Source organism: Crotalus tigris, unplaced genomic scaffold (assembly GCF_016545835.1).
Source record: "Crotalus tigris isolate CLP2741 ecotype Arizona unplaced genomic scaffold, ASM1654583v1 scf7180000018354.2857554, whole genome shotgun sequence".
Taxonomy (NCBI): Eukaryota; Metazoa; Chordata; class Lepidosauria; order Squamata; family Viperidae; genus Crotalus; species Crotalus tigris.
In genome coordinates, this window is record NW_024096961.1 from 1404710 (window position 1) to 1425799 (window position 21090).

General features: G+C 38.1%; 1 protein-coding gene across 1 annotated transcript in view; it reads left to right on the top strand.

Annotated features, from left to right (window-relative positions):
- The window catches only part of SLC22A18 (solute carrier family 22 member 18), an 82620-nt gene that overhangs the window by 46979 nt on the left and 14551 nt on the right, over nucleotides 1-21090 (top strand). The window contains exons 8-10 of the mRNA XM_039350812.1: nucleotides 3990-4105; nucleotides 5802-5912; nucleotides 9909-10009. Coding sequence (XP_039206746.1) covers nucleotides 3990-4105; nucleotides 5802-5912; nucleotides 9909-10009 — 328 coding nt within the window. The remainder of the gene's footprint in view (nucleotides 1-3989; nucleotides 4106-5801; nucleotides 5913-9908; nucleotides 10010-21090) is intronic.

Genomic DNA, 21090 nt, shown 5'->3' on the forward strand with positions numbered 1-21090 from the left:
CACTGTATTCAACCAGGTTTGCCAACAGATCACTCCTCTAATTTCCAGTTTATTCTGCTTGTCAAAGAGGACTTTTCTACATCATTTTCAGAATGCTCCAGGGTGTATTTTATAACATTTTTGAATGCATCTTGTCCCTGCAAAATTCTCAAGTGTCAAATTTGAATCTCACCTCTCCAGCCCTTTTTCAGGATGAGGCCTAATATGGCAGAAGCCTCATTCTCAAAGCTGCTCCTAGGTCTGACTCTGTATTGTAGGCAAGAATGAAGCCCACACACTGATATGCTGTTTTTTGCAGATTAAGTACTTGGTGTGCTTTACACTGCCTAGTACCTAGAACTCACAGTCCTTTCTATATGTCTGTGCTTCAGAATTTAAACCATGGGTAATCAACCTTGGCTCTTTTATGACTCGTGGACTTCAACTCCCAGAATTCCTGAGCCAGCTGTGCTGGCTCAGGAATTCTGGGAGTTGAAGTCCACGAGTCATAAAAGAGCCAAGATTGACTTACCTCTGGTTTAAACCCTGGGTGTTTCTCCCATCTTTCTGAGTTATGGATACTTTGCAGTATGCTTGGTAGGTTTTGGCAGGTCACCTAAAGTTTGGGCCATGGCCTTTCTAGACTAGGACTTACAGGTTGATCATATGGTTGCAACTACATGTTAACTTGATGTCCTTATTGCTGTCTTACCATCCAGGGAATTACTGTTGTTGCTTTTTCTGTTACATAGGTCTCTCCATCACTCTGCAGCAATGCAAAAAGTTTCACTGAAAGAGTTGTCTTCTGATATATTGGCTTGTGGTTTACTTGAAGCAGGAGAAGCCATGGCAACTGCTTTGGGAAGAAGGTTGTAGTTTATTGGAAAGGAGAGCCAGACAGGAAGATGGTTCTGGCAGCAAGAGAAGTGACTGAGCACATGTAGGAAGTAGGTTTTTATACCCTCTGAAGCCTTTTGTTTGGAGTTGTTCCTGTGGCATGAACTTTGACCTGAGTCTGAGTGTGCCTTTCTGGTATTCTGATGGTGATGGGTCAATCTTATTATGTCCAAAGATCATATCCTGCTTCCCTGGGGCTGATGACTCTTAGAGTTTGGATAGGGTATGTAGATTTTAGATCTTTGTCTTCTTAATCTCCTAGCTCTCTGGATTTACATCTGCATCTCTATAGAGCTGGTTTCTGCTTGGGGAAGGGAGACCTGGGGCTATTAAGAAAACTGGGCATGCTTTAAGACCTTTGGAGGAAATATATTTTTCTGCCCTTTTAATATTTCCTTCTCTGGCTTCCCACAACTGAAAAGATGTTAAAACTGTGAGAGTAATTTTGATCACATTATTTTTGCTTCTATGGACTATTAAAGATTGGATACTGAAGTATATCGTACAGTGTGTGAATCTGAAAATCTGATTTGTCCAAATCACCTTTGCTTCTGAACATCCCAACGTATTGGTAAAGTCAAGTTTTATTAAGATGAAACATGATACTGGAAATTGCAGACTGAAGTATAACATTATTCTCTTAAATTTAACATAAAGTGGCTGTGCAGTCTGCTTCATGTTTCACTGTACAATTAAGACTGAAAAAAGTTGAGTGGGGCTGGGGTAGTTTTATGAGGCTCCAATCTGCATTTCTGAGATCCTTAAATATTTAGCTTTATAGAGCCCCTACTTTCATTTCTATTCGTTTTATTTTATTTAGACAATTATATTCCAGTACAAGTAATTCAACCCATTTAAAATATTTACAAATTAAATTCTAGACTCATAGTTACCTGTACTAGGCAAATTGAAACAAGTACTGAAGACTGAAGTGATAAACAGATGGATTATTTATCTCTTTCAAGCTGGAAAGGAATTAATTAATTTTGAGGCTCATGACATCTAGAATATATTGGTTTGACTCTACTGTAGAAGATTGCAGTTTGTTGAAACGTTTCTTTGCTTGGGTTTCTTTTTGAAGGTTGATCTAATTACCATATAATCAGACATTCAGTCACTCTGGACTGTTCAGTTTGCTCTCTCCAGCCATTGCACTGTATATGTCTTCATTTGTATACATTACCAAGCTTAATTATCTTGTTTTAGCAGCAGTACAAATCTTTTATGCCGATCAAGCAACACTTTCATCTGACTTAAAACAGGTTGAGCTTTCTAAAAAAGAGGGCCTGGTTTAATAATTCTATGACCTAATGTGTCCTACGACTGACAGCAGCAGAGCAATAGTTAAAAAATTGATTTTATGTCAGCTATCATGAATTATGCTTTCCACTCATTGGAAGCTGTAAAGAAGAAGAAAAAGCTGCAAAGTTTCTCTTTTTGTTCAGTAACATATCTTCCAATATATGAAGGCCTGTCGCAGAGAAGGGGTCAACCTATTTTCCAAAGCATCTGAAGGCAGGACAAGAAGCAACAGGTGGAAATGTATCAAGGGGTGAGCCTACCTAGAACTAAGAGAAATTTCCTGATAGAGAGAACAATTAATCAGTGGAGTGGCTTGCCTCGAGAAGTTGTGGGTGCTCCATCACTGGAAGTTTTCAAGAAGAGATTGGACAACCATTCATCCAGAATGTATAAGGTTTCCTGCTTGAGCAGGGGGTTGGACTAGAAGACCTCTAAGGTCCCTTCCAACTTTATTATTCTGTTAAGGATCTCACCAATGGAACAAGGAATTAAGGGAAACATTTCTGTTACTGCAACATTGAACATCCAAAATTTGCTAAGACTTAGGATGTCAATAGATGTCAATGCCATGGCAAATTCCCACACAAGGTGAGAAGAACTGATGCAATCTTCTTCAACCATGATGCCTTGCGGAAGTATAGAATTCAATTCCCATAATTCTAAAGGCCATGAAAAGAAATATTGTATACCAAGTTGTTTCCCAAAGCTTTTCTTTTTCTGTTTTTCTTTTGGACTGCAGAAAAGAAAAGATTTAGGATTTGAATTTCCTCCTTCCTATTTATAATTGGCATTTGGCATTTCATTGTTTGTTTTGCATTAGTGCATGTAATATAAAATGTAAACACAAGCCTGTTTTATGCTAAATAAAGATTAGCAGAAATATTTATCAAAACCAAGAAGTGAAATAGGAGTTTTTCAGTTACAGTAAAATCATACACACTGGGTTAACCCACACATAGCGCAAATAACTCATGTTTAATCTTACTAAATAAGCTACTGTTCCCTCAAGACAGTAAGCAATCAACAGGGACTATGTTCTCAGAACATGCTAAGCCAAAATTAAACATACCACATTATAGCTATTGTGTGATATGTCAATCCAGCCCCAGTATGGATTATAGGACCTATAAGGACAACATTTAGGAATCTGCTCTAATATGAAGCAGAATTAGGATTAAGGTAAGTTTGAGATCTTGAGCTGGGTCCAGTTTGCACTGTTCTAAATAAGTTTGCTAAAAAATGAGACCCATTCAGTTTAACAACGTTGACTTTATTAATTAATATTAAGAATTGCAGCCTTAACCTTCCCTCCTCCCATGCAGTTGAATTAAAAGCTCAGTGTATAGCACTGAAATAAATGCATGTCATGTACCTAATGCATTCACATGAGAACAAACACTTTAACCCATTTGCAGAATGAAGTTCAGACATCCTCTTTCCCCAATTGTAATCCTCCTATGTAAGTCACAGATTCTTCTATAGGTAGTATTTGTTTAGTGACCACCATTGGGATCGGCAACTCAGCGATTAAGTGAAGCAGTCACTAAGTGAAATCGCAACCGTTCTTATGGTCTTACTTCAGTTTTTCTTTGCTTTACAGACCTGTGAAGTTTGTAATTGGGAAGACTGGTCATAAAGTTGTTGTTTTTTTCCATCACCATCTTAACATCAGCTATTTACTTGTATTTGTTTTCTTTACCCACTCAAAAAAGAAAGCTTTTAAGGGCAAACACATAAGGGAAAAGGGCCTTCCGCTATGCTCCTGAGTATTCATTACACAATAGTTCCATTGATCTCTTCTCTATTTGCAGCGTTGGTGTTGCTTGCTATGTTGCAGTAGCTGGATACCTTGCCTGTGCCTTGATGGCCCTTCTTTGTATTCCTTCCCAGACAAAGCCACAGTCCAAGAGAAGTGAAGCACAACAGGGTGAGTGCCTGCCACATCTGAGCTTTAAGGAGGGAGGGGGAAATCTAAACCATTTCAGCTTGAAACTGTGAACTAAAACCATTTGGGGTCTGTGAGTATCCTTTAAATTAGGCTAGGGTTGCCTTCCTTTTCAACTTCATAGTGCAGGTTTAGGGAATTGCAGCTTAATCCCAAGGAAGGTGGGAGTGTGGTTGCTTCGTTTTGCTCCCAGGAAAAAGAAATACTGTCTTTAATCTATGGCAATCCTTAACTGGCTGGTAGAAGTACATGTGAGGAGTGTCATGCTAAAGTATTTACCCCAGCAGTACTCCCTTGAGTTGGTGTCCTTCACACATTGCCTACTAAAAAAAGGATATGATTTCTTTGTTTCTTCATCCCAGCAGCCCATGGGTGATTTCTGGATGTGATCTGAATCTGCTTGAGAATGTAATGCAGTCTCATTTGAATATCTGCAGCTGATTCTCATAAATGATCTCAAGACTATTTTATGACTAAATGCAGATTCACACCTGGAATGACCTTTTTTTTCCTCCCTGCCTGTCCCTGTGTGTGTGTGTGTGTGTGTGTGTTTTAAGCTTGCTTTACCAACCTGCTCAAAGAAAGGTTGTGAAAAACTCAACGACCTTATTTTTGTGACCTTGGGTCACAGTAAAGACTTGCTCTAATAAAGATTTTAAAATTAGTAACCTCCTGCTTTTTAATCATATGACATAATATATAGAAATAAAAATAGAGCTATTGAATATTGGCTTGATATCTAGCTTGTACTGTGTGTAGGAAAGCAGAGGGAAGTAAGGAAGAATAGAAGATAAAGGCTATCATGAACTTATTTAAAGAGAAAAATAGAATGGATTCATTCTAGGGCAGGGGTCCCTAATCCCCAGTCTATGCAAGCGGTGGGCAAGTGCTTGAGTGTACGAAGCTCCATTTGTGCAAACGGTGGGCACATGCAAAATCATCCCCCCCTCTGTTGCCCCTCCCACCACTGCTGATCTGTTACTCCAAGAAGCCATACTCTGACCAACTGACTTCATAAGATGTATAAAAGCAGGTAAGAACTGAAACAAGACACTTCAACTGATGATGTTACCTAGACAGGTGACAAAATGTTCAGAAACTAAACAAGCTCAGAGAACAAACCACTGCCAACCTCTTGGATTTGTTTCCATCCATTGTTTCTTACCCTTACTTCAGGTGTTTTGGAGAATAGGTTGACCTCCTCTTCTTTGTGGCTGCCCCTCAAATATTGGAATGCTGCTATCATGTCACCCCTAGTCAGTGGTGGAATTCAAATATGTGAACAAATGGTTCTCTGTGTGGATGCCGCTTCCGGAAGTCCATTCTGGGCCTGGTCAACAAAAAATTAGCTATCGGTTCTGCCAAAGTGGTGCGAACTGGCTGAATCCCACTACTGCCTCTAGTCCTTCTTTTCATTAAACTAGACATACCCAATTCCTGCCATCTTTCTTCCTATTTTTTAGCTTGCAGTCCCCTAATCATATTTGATACTTTTCTCTGCACTCTTTCTAAAGTCTCAACATCTACTACTACGTATTATGTACTATATATTACAACATCTACAATTGTGTGGCACATAATTGCCCATATAATTAGAAAACATTTTATATTTTTTCTTTCAAAGACCTACCTTTATCTGCAGAATATAGCCTATTTTATCTTTTTTCCCCCCTCCCAGGAACATCCCAGCCCAGTAGTGTTTTTAGCCTCCAAGAAATTATTCGCCTGTTGACACTTCCAGGAGTAATGGATGTTTTCTTAATCAAAGTTCTTTCAGTATTTCCTACAGGTGAGTGTGCTATGATTTTTTGAATAACATCTTTCAATCAGATATGATTTGAAGGGTATTAATATCTTCTGTGAGGCTGTCTCAGAAAAAAAATATTTAGCTGTCAGTGTTATAATAGTTACTGGGCCATTTAACACATGATGACCGTCCTTTGCAATCTAGGCAATTGTTTTGAGATTACATCTAAGATTTCCTCTACTGTACCTTTTTCAGCTAGGCTCCATGTGCCAGCTAGGCTCCATCAGAATACTTTTGGTTTCAGGGGATGAAATTGAACTGTAGTTTGAAGAAGAGGTTTGTCCTTGTCAGGAGAAATGAGAACTGTTTTGGCTCTGCATTGTATATTCCAACATACTGTAGGAAGACAGCACCCCCTCCCTATAGAAAGAAATATTTTGGGGAATATTAAAAAGGCAGAATATTATATTTCCCCAAAGGAATAATAGAGAAAATCCTAGGCAGAAACCACCACCACCCAAATTTCTCTGTCCCAAGCAGAAACCAGCTCTGTAGAAATGCAGATTTGATAATCCTTTCAGAAAGACTGGAGCCAGGAAGCTTGGAGCTGATGGGATTAGAAAGACAAAGACCCCTAGAACCAGCAACCCCTCACCCCAAAATACAACACAGGACATAGCCATCAGCCACAGCCACAGAGAAGCAGGCTATGACCTTTAGGACACAATAGGATTAATCCACCGCCATTAGATTACCAGAAGGACACACTGAACCTCAGGTTAAAGTTCATGCCACAGGAACAGAAACAAATCCAAACATAAAAGCCCAAAAATGTATAAAAACCCACCACTCCCAACACCATGTGGTCAGCTGCCCCAGAGCCACATGCTGTTGTGGTGTTGTGTTCTTCAATAAACAAGAACCTTCTTTCTAAAGCAGTCTTCATTTTGTTTATTCCCGGCTTGGACTGGACCCTGATGAAGATTTTTCTTTCGACAATACAATTGGCTGCCATTGGAATTTTAGCTTGTTTTTAATGTGGCAGTCTTAAGTTCAGTTTTTGTAGAGCAGTGGTTCTCAACCTTTTCTTCACCATGGACCCTCTTTAAACACTTTTTGTGGCCATGGTCCATGGCCATGGTCCACCAAGACTTAAGATTTAAATCATAACATTTCTTCAAGCCTTTGTGTGGACCCCCTGTGTTGACATCCACAGACCACAGGTTGAGAACCACTGCTGTAGAGCATTTAGGAAGATGAGCTTGAGAGAAGAAATAGGCAGGAATTGTTAAATAAACAGTCCTGGGTAGAGAAGGGAGGTAAAGCAAAATCAGACATGCAAAATATTGTTTTATACTTGGTAAAGTATAGTTGATTTTTCCAGTGGACTCTATTTCTGGAGCTAGTCTACATCAAAGGGTTGACATCAATCTTGCAAGCCTCATTGTGCTTTTCCTTGTTTGTTTCCCTCAAGCTCATTTTCCTGAATCTCTCCAGTTTCAACACTAAAAATAAGATCAGTAAAACAGCTAAAGAATCCAGGCATGGACTGGATTTATACACTGAATTAAACCGTGGTGTGTTTTCTACATCATAACTCCCAACTGCTGAGTTCATACAACATGCTAAATCCAAATTAAACAAGCCATAATATAGCTTGCTGCAATCCCAACCATTATAGATTATATTGGATTAGACTGTATAATGATCTAGTTCAATATGCAGTGGCTTCCTGCTATGAAAATATGAAAAAAGAAGAGTCAGGCTATTTTGACTCCACTGAATTTCAAGGCGGAGTTTTGATTTACCCACCATCTATTTTGTGACTATAATGGTGCATCAGTATTGGAATTAGGAACTTGAGATCCAGAAACAAATGGCAGGATTGGATGATTTCCAGTAAGAAAATTGCACAGCTGAAAGCCTAATCTAGGTCAAGACTAATAGCTCTTTGTTAAGAAAAAGGCTGGGAAATCGTAACAGTGGAGTTTAAACTTACCCCATTAATGTAAAAGATTCTTTGACACAAAAAATCCTTTTTTCCTGCTTCAGCCTTCATTCCTTTAGCATTTTTTGTAATGGAGTCAGTTCCCCAGAATTCTTAAACAAAGATGTTTAAGAATTATGCTGTTAAAACATTTTTCCTGAATCTATGGGGTTTTTTTTCTTCTGTGCAAAGGTGATCCAGTATGGTGAGATTTTAGGAACAAGATCTAATCTTACAGTCAGAATTTGTATGGTTATAGGTTGATACATATTGCAAGTTGTAGGAAGTATCTTCAGAGAAACATTGTCCTATATTTTCATGTATTTGCTCCATTCATATAATTATTCAATAATGATAACATGCAAAATTCTTAAATTAGAGGGATGCCTTTATTTATATTGTAAACAAAGCTACAATATACACAATGACCCAGCCCCATTATTTACAGTCTAAATTGGGTTGTTTTGGCATATATCGTGAATTTCCTGGACAAATGTGATATTTCCCACTGGGCTGGGGATTTTTTAAAAAGGTAATAACCCTAAAGGAAACTATTTTAGAAAGCATGATTCCGTTAAATACAAGCTTTGCTGTCTTGTGCACATTTCCCTCAAAATGAATGTTTTCTTCATATTCAGAGCAAATGCACAGGAGAAGAGGAACTGTCCATACTATATTTAATGAGAACACCACTTAGAAGCATTGGGTTCTTATGTTCCAGAAAAGGACATGGCATTTGGAATGTGAGAGATGCTTAAAAACATGTATCAAATGCAGAGGTTTCAGAAAGACTAAAAGGGAAAGGTGTATTGGAGTCCATGCTTTGTGTAGATTAAATCCTTGATTAAGGTTTTCTGAAGGCTGAGAAAAGTAGAATCTGCCTGGGATACAAAGGCATCTGCACCTCTGTATCCTAGACAAAGTAGGCAGGGATAAAAGTGACAGATATATGGTCTGTTCTCTCTCTTCAGCATCTACAAATTGGGGAGTAAAACATCCTCTCTTTCTATCATCACCACTTCCCTATCCCCTATTGTAGCACTATTATTGTAGCTCTGATGGTATAATAATCAAATAAAGGGATCAGGACTGCTTCTTCATTCCATTATAGGGGCACAGAAACTTTATAGAACCTATGGCTTAAATTCGTAGAAAAAAAAAGAGTAGCATTCATTGTAACTGGGTAGCTTCATTCCATCATGCCTACATTGCAGAGTGTGCATGTTATTAAGGCAGGGGGTGATGTATTCCAAGACATTGAGCACAGAGTGAAATAGTTGTACAGAGTAGCAACTAACCACCGAAAGAGAGGGGTGGGCCAGACACTGCAGTCAATCGGAGCTGGGGATGATGCTAAATTGAATGAAGCATGGTAGACCAACCACTTGAAAGGGCTGAAGACTGCTCAGGACAGAGAGAGATACTTTTGAAGTAGAGCTTCAGATCTACAACAAGTCTGAGAACAAGTGCATTTGTAATGGGCTTGGGAGTAGATGGAGGACAATGTTGTCTCTTCCTGAACTCAAGAATGGTAGGCAACCTATAGTAGTTATAGGGCAAGTAGAAAATGTAAACTGGGTCCATGATCAAATGGCACAACAGGTAACAACCCCTGTCAAATTTTGCTGATAAAAAAAAAAACTAAGCAGGGTTGGGCCTGGATAATACTTAGATGGTAGACTACAAGAACATTTCACAGGGCTATAGACTAATACGAAATGGTAATCAGTTCCATATTGTGGTTAAGAAAACTACTTGAAAGACAGCAGTAATTTGGAAGACTAAATCTCTAGTCCCTGTCACTGACTCAGATTGGATTCTGCAACAGAACAGAACCAAATTCAAGCAATAACATGGACCTTTTATGTTTATACTTTTATATACTAATGAAAAAGGAACTTTTCTTTAGAACAGGCTAGTTAAGACTCCTCTAGATATTCCCAATAAGGTAATCTTCAGTGAGATTGTTCTGATTCTGTCTCATTAAAAACTGCAATAACAATTCCCTGATTATCCTAAAATAAGGATTTTGGTTTTTGTTTTAACCCTAGGAATGTTCCTAATTATGTTTTCCATCATATCCATTGATTTCTTTGGTCTGGAAGTTGCTCATGCTGGGTATTTGATGTCCTACAATGGAATCCTTCAAATGGTAATACAATGGGCATTGACAGCTAGTCCTCATATTCTTTTATTAGATAATATAGAAATAAGAAAATGCAGCCCATATATTTATAGAAAAAAGAAAATGCAGCTTCAGTATGTGGTATTATTTTTAGTTTATGTGCATCCATACATCTGTGTTTGTTTGTGTGTGTGTGTGTGTGTGTGTGTCAGTATGCATTGATAAATTTAATTTTAGATATATAGATATGTAGCTATATACATCATCAAAGCTATGATTGCACTTTGGGTGGTGGCCTCATCCTGCTCTACTAGGTTTTCTCCTGGGATAGAGTCACACATTGCTGGAAGCAAGGATGTTTGTGCTTGAGTCAAACCTTAATTGAGCTACTTGTGTTATTCTGAGACTGTGGAGTGGTCCTGGGCTGTCTGGTCCTCATCTCCCATCAACTTGTTGGTATCATTATGTATGCATTGGAGATGAATATCTGAGGCACCTATTCCCATCCCTGATATAGAGACCTATAGCCAGGCCAGGATTCAGGAGGTGGGGAGGGAGATATTCCTAAAACATGCCCTAATTGAGTTATTTTTGTGGATATCTGATGTGATTTTTCCCTGTATATTTCTGCAGTAGTAAGCAAGAGTAATGGCTTTGAATATTGCTAGCATAACCTCTTATTACCAGGAATCCAATGAAGTTGGTTTGGACTTTTCTTTTTCCAAAAACCATCTCCCAAGTAACTTCTAAAAGGAAGGAGAACTTTCAGCTTCAGATAGCTCAAGAATATTTGCTGTTTAATATGTTGTTGGGAGCAGACAAGCCTGGGAGGATTTTTCAGATACAGTATTCTAGATCCCTACTCATCAATAAAAGAAAAAAAAACATATCTGTGTTTTATCATGCAAGTTTTAATTTTAGTTTCTTAAAATGCAGCATTAACAAAAATTAGTTATGAAATTTGTCAAATTAGCCTTTAGGCTAAGTCTGGCTATGAAGCATACCTCAATCACAGTAAACTCTTGCTTCTACTAAAATGATTTCTGTTTTAATATCTTTTTGCCTTAGAATCACACAGCTCCATTTTACGTTTCAAATAGTTTGCTGTCATTTGTCAGCTACAAAGGTTGGGAAGGTTAAAGAGACAGGGAATTTCCAAGGCCTGTAACTGGCTAAGTGCTGATTAATGTGATGCATTAACAGAGGCCTCCGCCACTGTGCTGTGTGTTTATCACACAGAAGAATAATTTTCAGTGATCTTTATCTCTCTGCCGCTTATGCAGAGCACTGATTGCTTTTGTCTTAGTGCGAAGCAAAATGAATTTTACCTATTTTATTTAGAGATCAGTGGAGAACTTCTTTTTCTCTCCCTTCCCATGTGCAAACCTGGTCCTGCAAATGGCTTTCTTTTTTAAGCCTTAGGGAAGAAAGTTGGCTGATTTTGACCCTGAAACATAGAAAACAAAACTGTCCTGTTTGCTTTAAACCTCTCTCTCTCTCTCTCCCTCCCTCCCTCCCTCCCTCCCTCCCTCTCTCTCTCTCTGTGTGTGTGTGTGTGTGTGTGTGTGTGTGTGTGTGTGTGCAGAACAAAATAGCGTGGTGATATGGAAACTCAAACAGACACACACCCATTGTGTATGAGAAGGAAAGAGGCATCTGCTGTAGTGGGAAGGGAACACCATTTGTTTGTCTGCTCTCATAGCACACATTCCACGCTAAGAACAAACCGGGAGGAGATGTTATGCTCCTTTGGAAAAAAAAGTTCCCCCATTCAAGAGGGTTTGCCTCTGCTCTTTAAAATGCCAAAGTCTTTTCCTTCTTCCTAGAGGAGAAAAAAAGAAAGAAATATATCATTTTCTACAGCTTTGAACCATTTGTTCTTACATCTTTTCTCCTTCAATAGCATTTATCTTCACTGTGCTTTTAATCTAGCAGTTGTGAGAATCCTCCCACAGACCACAACATCCTTCCGAGGCCAACAGGGACCCCCTCCTCATTTGTTTGGAAATTGCTCAAAAATAAGTCCCTCTGAACAATGCTTAAGGTCGCTTCTTAGCCAGTGATGTTTTACGCACACAATCAGTGAAAATGTCTTCAAAATGATGAAAAATCTATCTGTAGTTAATTGGGCAAGACATGTTTGTTTTTAATAATAATTACCGTATATGCCGGCGTACAAGACGACCTGGCGTATAAGACGACCCTCGTCTTTGTCGCCGAGCCGCATTCCTAGAACGTCATCTTATACGCTGGAAACTACCAGTATTTCCGGCATATAAGACGACTCGGCGTATAAGACAACCCCCGTCTTTGGCGCCGATTTTAGCGCTTGCGGAAGTCGCCTTATACGCTGGCATATATGGTATCAAAATTATTTTTATTGTTTTCAGTTATGTCTTGCCCCACACTTAGAAACTCACAGAAGATATTATACACCAAATTCATATTAGCTTGTCTTTTCCCCCTAACCCCCAACAGTTTTATAAATAAACTACACTCCCTTATCTCAATGTGTGCAGTAGTGGCCAAAATTGTGGAAACCTTTTGGGAAAAGTGTACAGTAGAAATGCCACCTTTGGTTAAGTTTCCACCATTTTTCTTCTAATTTCTTTATAACTGTAGTCTTGTTCACTTAATGATACTATTTTACATTGCTTTCTGGGCAACCAGTCAACTCTTTGCACCATTACTTTAATTTTATTACGTTTTACAAGTTCACTAAATGAAAGAACACAAAAAAACCCAACCAACTTGATAGCGATCACATAACACATTAACCAACGTCCTCCTCTCAGTTTCAATACATGACATCAATAACTGAATACTACTGTGATCTGATTGGCTCATTGCCAAAACAAGATGACACCTGATTGGCTCTCTAAATACTCATGCTCATTGGCTTCAATCAGATGAAGGAAAGCTACCTGATATTAACCTAAGCAAGTTGTGCTTCCTTTTTCTGGTTATTTGGCTATAATGTTTCATAGAATACAGCTCAGATAATTGAACAGACTTTGTTGCATTACATCAGTGTTTCTCCACAGCAATGCTGGCTGTGGAATTCTGGGAGTTGAAGTCCACATGCCTTAAAATTGTCAAGGTTGAGAAACACTGCATTACATTCTTGATTAAATTATCTTTCCATTGATATATAATTTTATGGTACTACTCCAAAAAAAGTGGTGTTATTACTTTTATTAATATATTATTAATATATTATAATTAATATATTTAATATTAATATATTTAATATATTATTTAATATTAATTATTTAATATATTAATTAAATATATTTAATTAATATATTTAATTAATATATTATAATTAATATAATTAATATATTAATATATTATAATTAATAATATAATATATTATTAATTAAAGTTATTACTTTTCCCAAAAGGTTTCCACAATTTTGGCCACTACTGTACTTGTTTAATAATTTCACAATTTATGGCAGCTTTTTCCAATCTTATTTCTACCTAAAAACCCCTACTAGTGAGAGTTTGCAGAACACTCTTAATGTCAGCAAGTAAATAGCGACTTTCCTTTAGAAGGGCTTTATAGAAGATTATCAGGAGATGATGTAAAACTAAACTATAGGCATTTAATCCTAGGGAATATCCCAGCGCATTCCCTAGAAGACAGCTGCAATGCCTTTTCCTCTTTCCCTGCACCTTCCCAATTTAGTCCCATGTCCTTTCAATGACTTTGTACTTCCTTTAAGTATGACACATAACGAATCCCCCAAGACTGAATGCAGAATTCATCTTTGAAAAGAAATTTCCACTTCTCCTTTAGCCAATCATTGTTTACTTGCATTTATAGCAGATTGCCCTGGCCAAGATTGAAGGATCTTCTCCAGTTAGTTATCCAGTTTTGTGTGGTAATACCAAAACAGATGTTCTGCTACTTCAAAAAATGCACCATCCCACCCTTGTTGTAATATCCATACATTGTAATCCTTTTTCAACTAGCCAGATTGGTCTTTTGATAAAAACCCTTTTGGCCTCTTTGGATGGTTGGATGACTCAGCTTCCCAGATACTGCTTAGACTGAGGAGATTGTTGAAAGAGATTTTTTTCTTTAATTTTAATTTCTGCTTTAAAAGAACCTTCTCACTCTATGGAGATTCTCAATCATCCAGGTCATGGTTGTTCACAAAGGTGCTTTTTCAAAAGGCAGCTGGACTTTCTTTGTTTTTTCTTTGAAGACAAAACAAAGAAATCAAAGAAAGTCCAATTGCCTTCTGAAAAAGCTCCTTTGTGACAATCTCAGTCATGTCTAAAAGTTGGGGTTGCGTTTATGAGTAAAGTAAACCTAGTGAACAGGTGAGATGAAAGAAAATACAGTCAGGTAAACACAATTTCTCCAAAATAACATAAGGGGGTTGTGGGAGAGATCTTTTTTCAAAAGGATTAATAAAAACCGTTCTAACTTGAAGTAAATCAATTGTGACATTCTCAGTGTGTAAAATGACCAAAGTTGGAATTGTTCATAGTACACGGTTAAACGATAGGAATGTAGGCAACCTGATTTTATTTGTTTGCTTGTTTGTTTGTTTATCAAATTTATATAATTGCCCATCTCATTAAAAATGATTCTTGGTAGTATACAACTATTAAATAAAACAATGAATATGTAAAAATGATCCTTATTTAAAATATAAAACCAGAACACAGGAGAGAGTGAGTATTAATTGTAATGATGAACTACCTTAAAATATCACCAGTGCCCTGGGAGCTCCAGGTTGGATGATGTAGCACAGTGTTTCCCAAACTTGACAATTTTAAGGCATGTGGACTTCAACTCCCAGAATTCCACAGCCAGCGTTGCTGGCTGTGGAATTCTGGGAGTTGAAGTCCTCATGCCTTAAAATTGTCAAGTTTGGGAAACACTGATGTAGCAATAGCAATAACACTTAGACTTATATACCACTTCACAGTGCTTTACAACCCTCCCTAAGCAGTTTGCATATAGCTCTGAACAATCTGGGTCCTCATTTTGCTGACTTTGGAAGGATGGAAGGTTGAGTCAACCTTGAGCCGGTCAAGATTAAAGGAATCGAACTCCTGACAGTGTGAGCAGAGTTAACCTGCAATACTGCATTCTAACCACTGTGCCATCACTGTTCTTAACTAAGTCTTGAGGGACTTGTGGAATATTAAGAGGGACGGAGCTAACTTCGCACTAGGTAGTGGGGTAGGGAGAATGTTTCATAATGTAGGCACCATAGCAGAGAAGGCCCACCACCTGGGAACTGTCAAGTCCCTAGTAGACATGACCAGCAACATGCCTCTCCTCCAAATATCTTGGGCCAGGCAAATGTAACTGGAAACAGATGGTCCTATTTCATGAAGGGCTTTAAAGGTTAAAAAAAAAAAATCACCATCTTGAATTGGTCCTGGAAGCAAACTGGCAGCCAATGCAGCTCATGGAGCAGACATGTGATATGTGCTATTCTGGAAGCACACATAATTGTTCATGCCATTGACATTCTAGACCAGCTGAATCTTATGGATATTCTTCAAAAGTAGCCCATGTAGAGCCATAATCCAATCTGGAGGTGACGAGGGAATAAGTGACTGTGAGCAGAGCTCCCTGATCTAGGAATGGCCCAACTAGCACACAACATAAAGCTGTGCAAAGGCCCTCCTAGCCATAATTGCCATCTGCTCTTTGAGCAGGAGTGGTGAGTCTAGAAGGACTCCCAGATTGAGCACCAAGTCTGCTTGCAGCTGCCTGTCTGATGGAAGAGATCCAGAAGCTGAATCTAATATGAAAATTATTCAACCATAATATATAATTATTAGTGGTTGTGCTTGAATAATCCAGGAACATCCCAAATCAATGAATCTGATCAATGAATTAATAAAAGTTTCTATTTATAGTAGAAACATACTTGACATAATATTAAAAAGTGGCCTTGCAGATTGATGTGTGTGTGTGAGTGTGTGTGTGTACATCAATATACTATATATTAACATACAAATAGTAATATATAGTAATGGAATTTACCGTATGGCACTTCCACTTTGCTATCTTTTCTACTATAGCCAAATCTTTCAAGTTCACATAAAAAGGAAAGAAAAGAAATGTAAAAAAAAAAAAAAGAACTCTTAACTAATCTGGTCCTTTGTATGTCTGCTTATCCTCTTGTCAATGTCATCCTTATTAAATCCAGCCAGTGTTGATTTAGGACCTACTAGGTGCAGCTTAGAGGAGGTAAGAGAAAGGATGAGGTAGACTTTCCTTCTAACAGTAGTGGAGAAATGACAGCTCACAAACTCTGTACAGCTGCACCACTGCAAAAAGAAAAATGTTTTCTGGGTTATAGAGCAGCTGAGCTAGAAATAAATTAAAACAATCTCTGCTCAGTTCAGGAATCCAGATCAAAGTATCCCTGGCAGATGTTTATCTTGGCTGTGCTGGAAAAGAGACTCGCTCCCTCTTTTACTATTAAAAAAGGGTTTGTTCTTTTAATTGAATCAGAATTTCCCTCTTGATATCTTCAATCCATTATTTAGTGTCCTACATGCAGTATCAAGACCTCCTTCTATGTGACATCTTTTCAAGTATCTAAAAATGCTCTCATATCCCTTTTCTGTTGTCTTTTCTCAAGACCAAACATGCCCAGCTTCTTGAAACTCTCTTTCTAGGACTCAAGTCTAGCCTCCCTCCCCCCCCTCCCCAAACATCCTTGTTGCCTTTTTCAGAAGTTTGTGTAGTTTGAATACTTCTTTAAATTCATTGTTTAACACAGTATCTAAAGTGGGGTTGAATGACACAGAGTTCTGTAGCAGGATCCTTGTTCTCCGTTGCCTCAGAGGACTTAACAGATTCAAGTTACAGATCACTGGAATAACATTAGAAGAAGCACCTTGACAATAAGACTGTAAGCAGTGAAAATAGTACTGCTTCACCAGATGCAATATAAAATGTCCAATCTGAGTAATAGTATTGACTCATAAAAATGTACTGCTAGTAATATGTCAATTTGGATGTCAAATAACCATTAATCATACTGTGCTGCACCTTAGAGTTGCAGAATTTAAATATCCTACGAATCATTAATAAAGTTGGACAAAACTTGCCTTTTTGTCATTATTTCACTTAGTCTTTTGATTTGGCTAGGAAAAAAGAAATCTTGCTATATACATGTGTACATGTCAACAACCTCCTCCACTTTATTTTTAGAAACATTTTCAGTCTTGTGGAATTGAAAAGGACTGTTTGCAATGCAACGTTTTGCTTTTGATTACGCCGTTTTTAGCTTTGGGATTCCTGGTATATGCTATTGAACCTTTCTCTTGTCTTTGCAGTTCTTTATGGCCAAATTCAGAACTAAATGAATGATGTCCATTAATATTGGTTGCTGCTTTTCTACTGACTTCAGTAGACGCATATTGCGTTTTATTTGCTTGTGCATTCTTGTAGATATCTGATAAAAATGACCCACTCCATCAGCAGCTCTGGTTTCTGTGTTGTAATCTTTGCAGTAATACTGAGTCTCATGATACTATTAAACTTAAATTAACCTTAATATTGATTTCTTGTACTGGAGTCCAGTACAGTTTGGTGTATGATAGCTATGTCATGCCTTTTTTTTCAGTTTTCAGTTGTATGAATATGACATTTTTAAAGGCAGAAAAATTATTTAGAGATTATTTGTTAAGTGCAATGAGGTACTTCCCAAGACTGGCTACCTTCCAAAAAAAGGAGATTAAACTTTATCTCCACTGTGTACTTTTCTGCTTTAAGATCTGAAAATATCAGCTGGATTTATGGCACAGTTGCTATTGTTAATGGTGCATGAAAGGAAGAAAGACAGTTTTCACTCTTTGAATTACTTTGTTGGGAGTTTCCAATTAAATATTTTCCCTGCAGATTCAGAGGCTTATATGGCTTTGAAGGAGGACAAAGACAAAGTTGTTTCACCTGCAGCTTGTGTACATAGCCAAGGGCGGCTCTTGTTATGTCACTTGCAAACTATTTCCTTCCTCTTTGGGGTATTGATAATACAACAGATTCCTATTCAGGTAAAAATCCTTCTCTTCATATTACTTCAAAGAAGGTCATGTTACAAAGGCAAGCAGAATTTGAAGGTCGGAGATGAGGCCTACCGACTTGCTTGAAATGGCCCAAGGAAGTTCAATGTGGAAATTAAGCATTTTTTCAACACTGACTTCTAAAAACTGGAAGGGAAGTTAAACACCACCAAGTCTCTAAATCAATCCACATTTCTGAAAACAAAATTCATCTCTATGCCTGAAAGTTGTCATTAGCTACCTCTGTACTCTGCAATTCTGCAAAACTGGAAGAATTGGAGGTTCTACAGCAAAGTTGGTGGAACAATGTTTAGTCATACACAGTTAGGCTAACAACGGGAAGAGCCAGATTAAAATGCCTATTCGTATCAACTTCAGAAATTGTATATTTACCAATTATTGGGGAAGGCTGCTATATTTCAAAACAGAGTAGATCACAAATCGATGATAGTTAAGAATAGCTAAAAGAAAAACTCACATCATTATATATGAAAGTCAAATCCCAAGGATCCTTTCAACCTGTAGGTGATACTGGAAAGTTTAGGTAAGAATTACAGACTGCATAACTCTATTTAGTATAGTACTGCTGAGTCAATGACCCTGAGTTCAAAAAATGCCTGAAGTCTGGTAAGCCTCCACCCTTTGATAGAATGCCTGAAGGATGAGAAGGTGTGGTTCATGTGAGTTAGCATTTTTTCCTGCAGTAACTAATCCATGTAGCCATTATTCCATAATACATTATGTAATATGGGATGTTGCGACATGCTGGTAACTGCTAAGCAGTTTCAGGTAGCACAAAACCTAATGCGTCTTATCTACTACTCAAAGGAGAGACCCAAGAATAACTTGTTCTCTTGTCATTTTCAGAATCAGAGGCTACAAAATACATCCACCTTCATTCCACATGTCCAGTATCATTCCATAAAGTGGCATTAATGACATACAATTATGCAGAAATAGCTGCAAGCTAACATTTGGGTGTGTTGCACAGTCATTAATTAAGAAACTTAGTAGCACTCTCATCTGATCATTTCCTTTTAGTTTCTCAGCTATTGTCAGGTGATATAGGAGAGAGCTATAATCTGTTGACTAGTTCAACGCCTAATTTCCCTTTGAATGCCTGTAAAAATAAGACCTTGCTCTATTGCCTTGGCTAAAGACATCTTTCTTTTCCTGTGGAGGATACATTTGGTCCCTTTTGAATAGGAGGCTGCAAGGTTTCTTGCTCTCTTGTTGTCTCCTTTACTTTTGCAAGATTCTTGAGATATATGAATATGACATATTTTTATAACAAAGGGGCGGTCCATCCTCTATTGCAATGTGACCAAGCATATTCATCAAATAGTCAATTAAATGAATTTATTTGCAAGTATGACTACAGTGTTTACAGTACTCAGCTAGATAAGTCAGTGGTCTGATTCTATAAAAAATAGTTTCTTGCTTTAATCTAGGACAGGTAGGCAACCTTGGCTCTTTTATGACTCGTAGACTTCAACTCCCAGAATACCTGAGCCAGCCATGCTGAGAAGAAAGGGAGAGGTTTCCAAGCTGAGTCATGCTGGCTCAGGAATTCTGGGAGTTGAAGTCTACGAGTCATAAAAGAGCCAAGGTTGCCTACCCCTGATCTAGGCTGTCATACGTTATAATATTAACTGTGCTTGTGAAATGTTCTCCTTGTGCAGCTGCCCAGCATAGTGTCCATTTATAGTCCACTTCCAGGACACCTTGCATTTGAACATGCTTTCTGCAGTTTATAGGAATTGCAGTTCAAAAATCACCGGAAGAGTACCATATTGGGGAAAGACTATCTTTGAAAATTACACTTCTTCAGTGCTATCCAGGAGACAGAAAGAGTTATGTGTCTTTCTCAGTAAAGTATTGCCAGCCTTATTCTCAACACTGGGCAAGGAACTTTCTTTTGAGGGACCAGAATATCCTGTTCCAGTGCAAGCCTCTCAGAGTTCACAGAACATGACCTCTCCAAGATTTCAGGTTTGAAAAGCCAATATCTGCTGTGTGCCCTATGTCCCTGATTATCAGAAGCATTCATTCTGACCTGAAGAGACAGCAATTTAAAAAAAAAAAAACCCATCTAGAACAGGGGTCCTCAACCTTGGCAACTTTAAGACTTGTGGACTTCAACTCCCAGAATTCCTCAGCCAGCTGGCTGAGGAATTCTGGGAGTTGAAGTCCACAAGTCTTAAAGTTGCCAAGGTTGAGGACCCCTGATCTAGAAGATCCTGATTTCTGTCTGCCTTACAGTGTCTTCTTCCAAAATATTTCTACTGCTGGCAGCTGAGCTTCATAGCCATCATGTCTGCTCATGAACGGAAACATTATGCACACAAAGCCCACTCTCTCACTCTACAATCTTGACCTGCGGAATTTTTATCTCTTACATTTGTTAGCCAACTTTGTAGAAGTCTTTCTTATGATAGCCACACACCTTGTTCCAATGCAAGCTATGATATCAGCATTCTATCTGGCTGTTTTTCACATTATAGTTTCCCAGACTACCATACAAGGGAAAACATAAATGGCTTTTCCCTGACTACCATAAAAGGCAAAACACAGAGTGCTGCCACAGTGACATTGATTAAAATATCTTTATGCAGGACAATTTGTGATGAATGATGGAACTATTAGCATACTTTCTCCATCCTCCTTACTCCTCCCTCCTTTTTCAGCTTGAAAGAAAAATAACAAATCCAGCTTCTGGTAGTTTTCATTACTATTGGGAATAGTATTTCCTGATCAATACATTACATGGGACTTTTATTTCCATGATCTGCTCTAACAGAATAAAATAGCTGTGCAGCTTGCTTGTACTGCAATTGCGATGCAATCAGCACTGGGCTTCTCATATTGTTTCTGCTACGGTATTTTCTTTGTTTACTGAATGTTTTAGAGAAAGAAACATTCCAGGAGTGTGTGTGTAAATAAGTCAAAAGTCTTCAAAACTAGGGCACTGTCAAAAGTAATTCTGCTGTTGTGAGTGATATATTGGATAAGCAATCCTGCACAGGTTATTATTAGCATGTTAGAGCACATATTCTGAT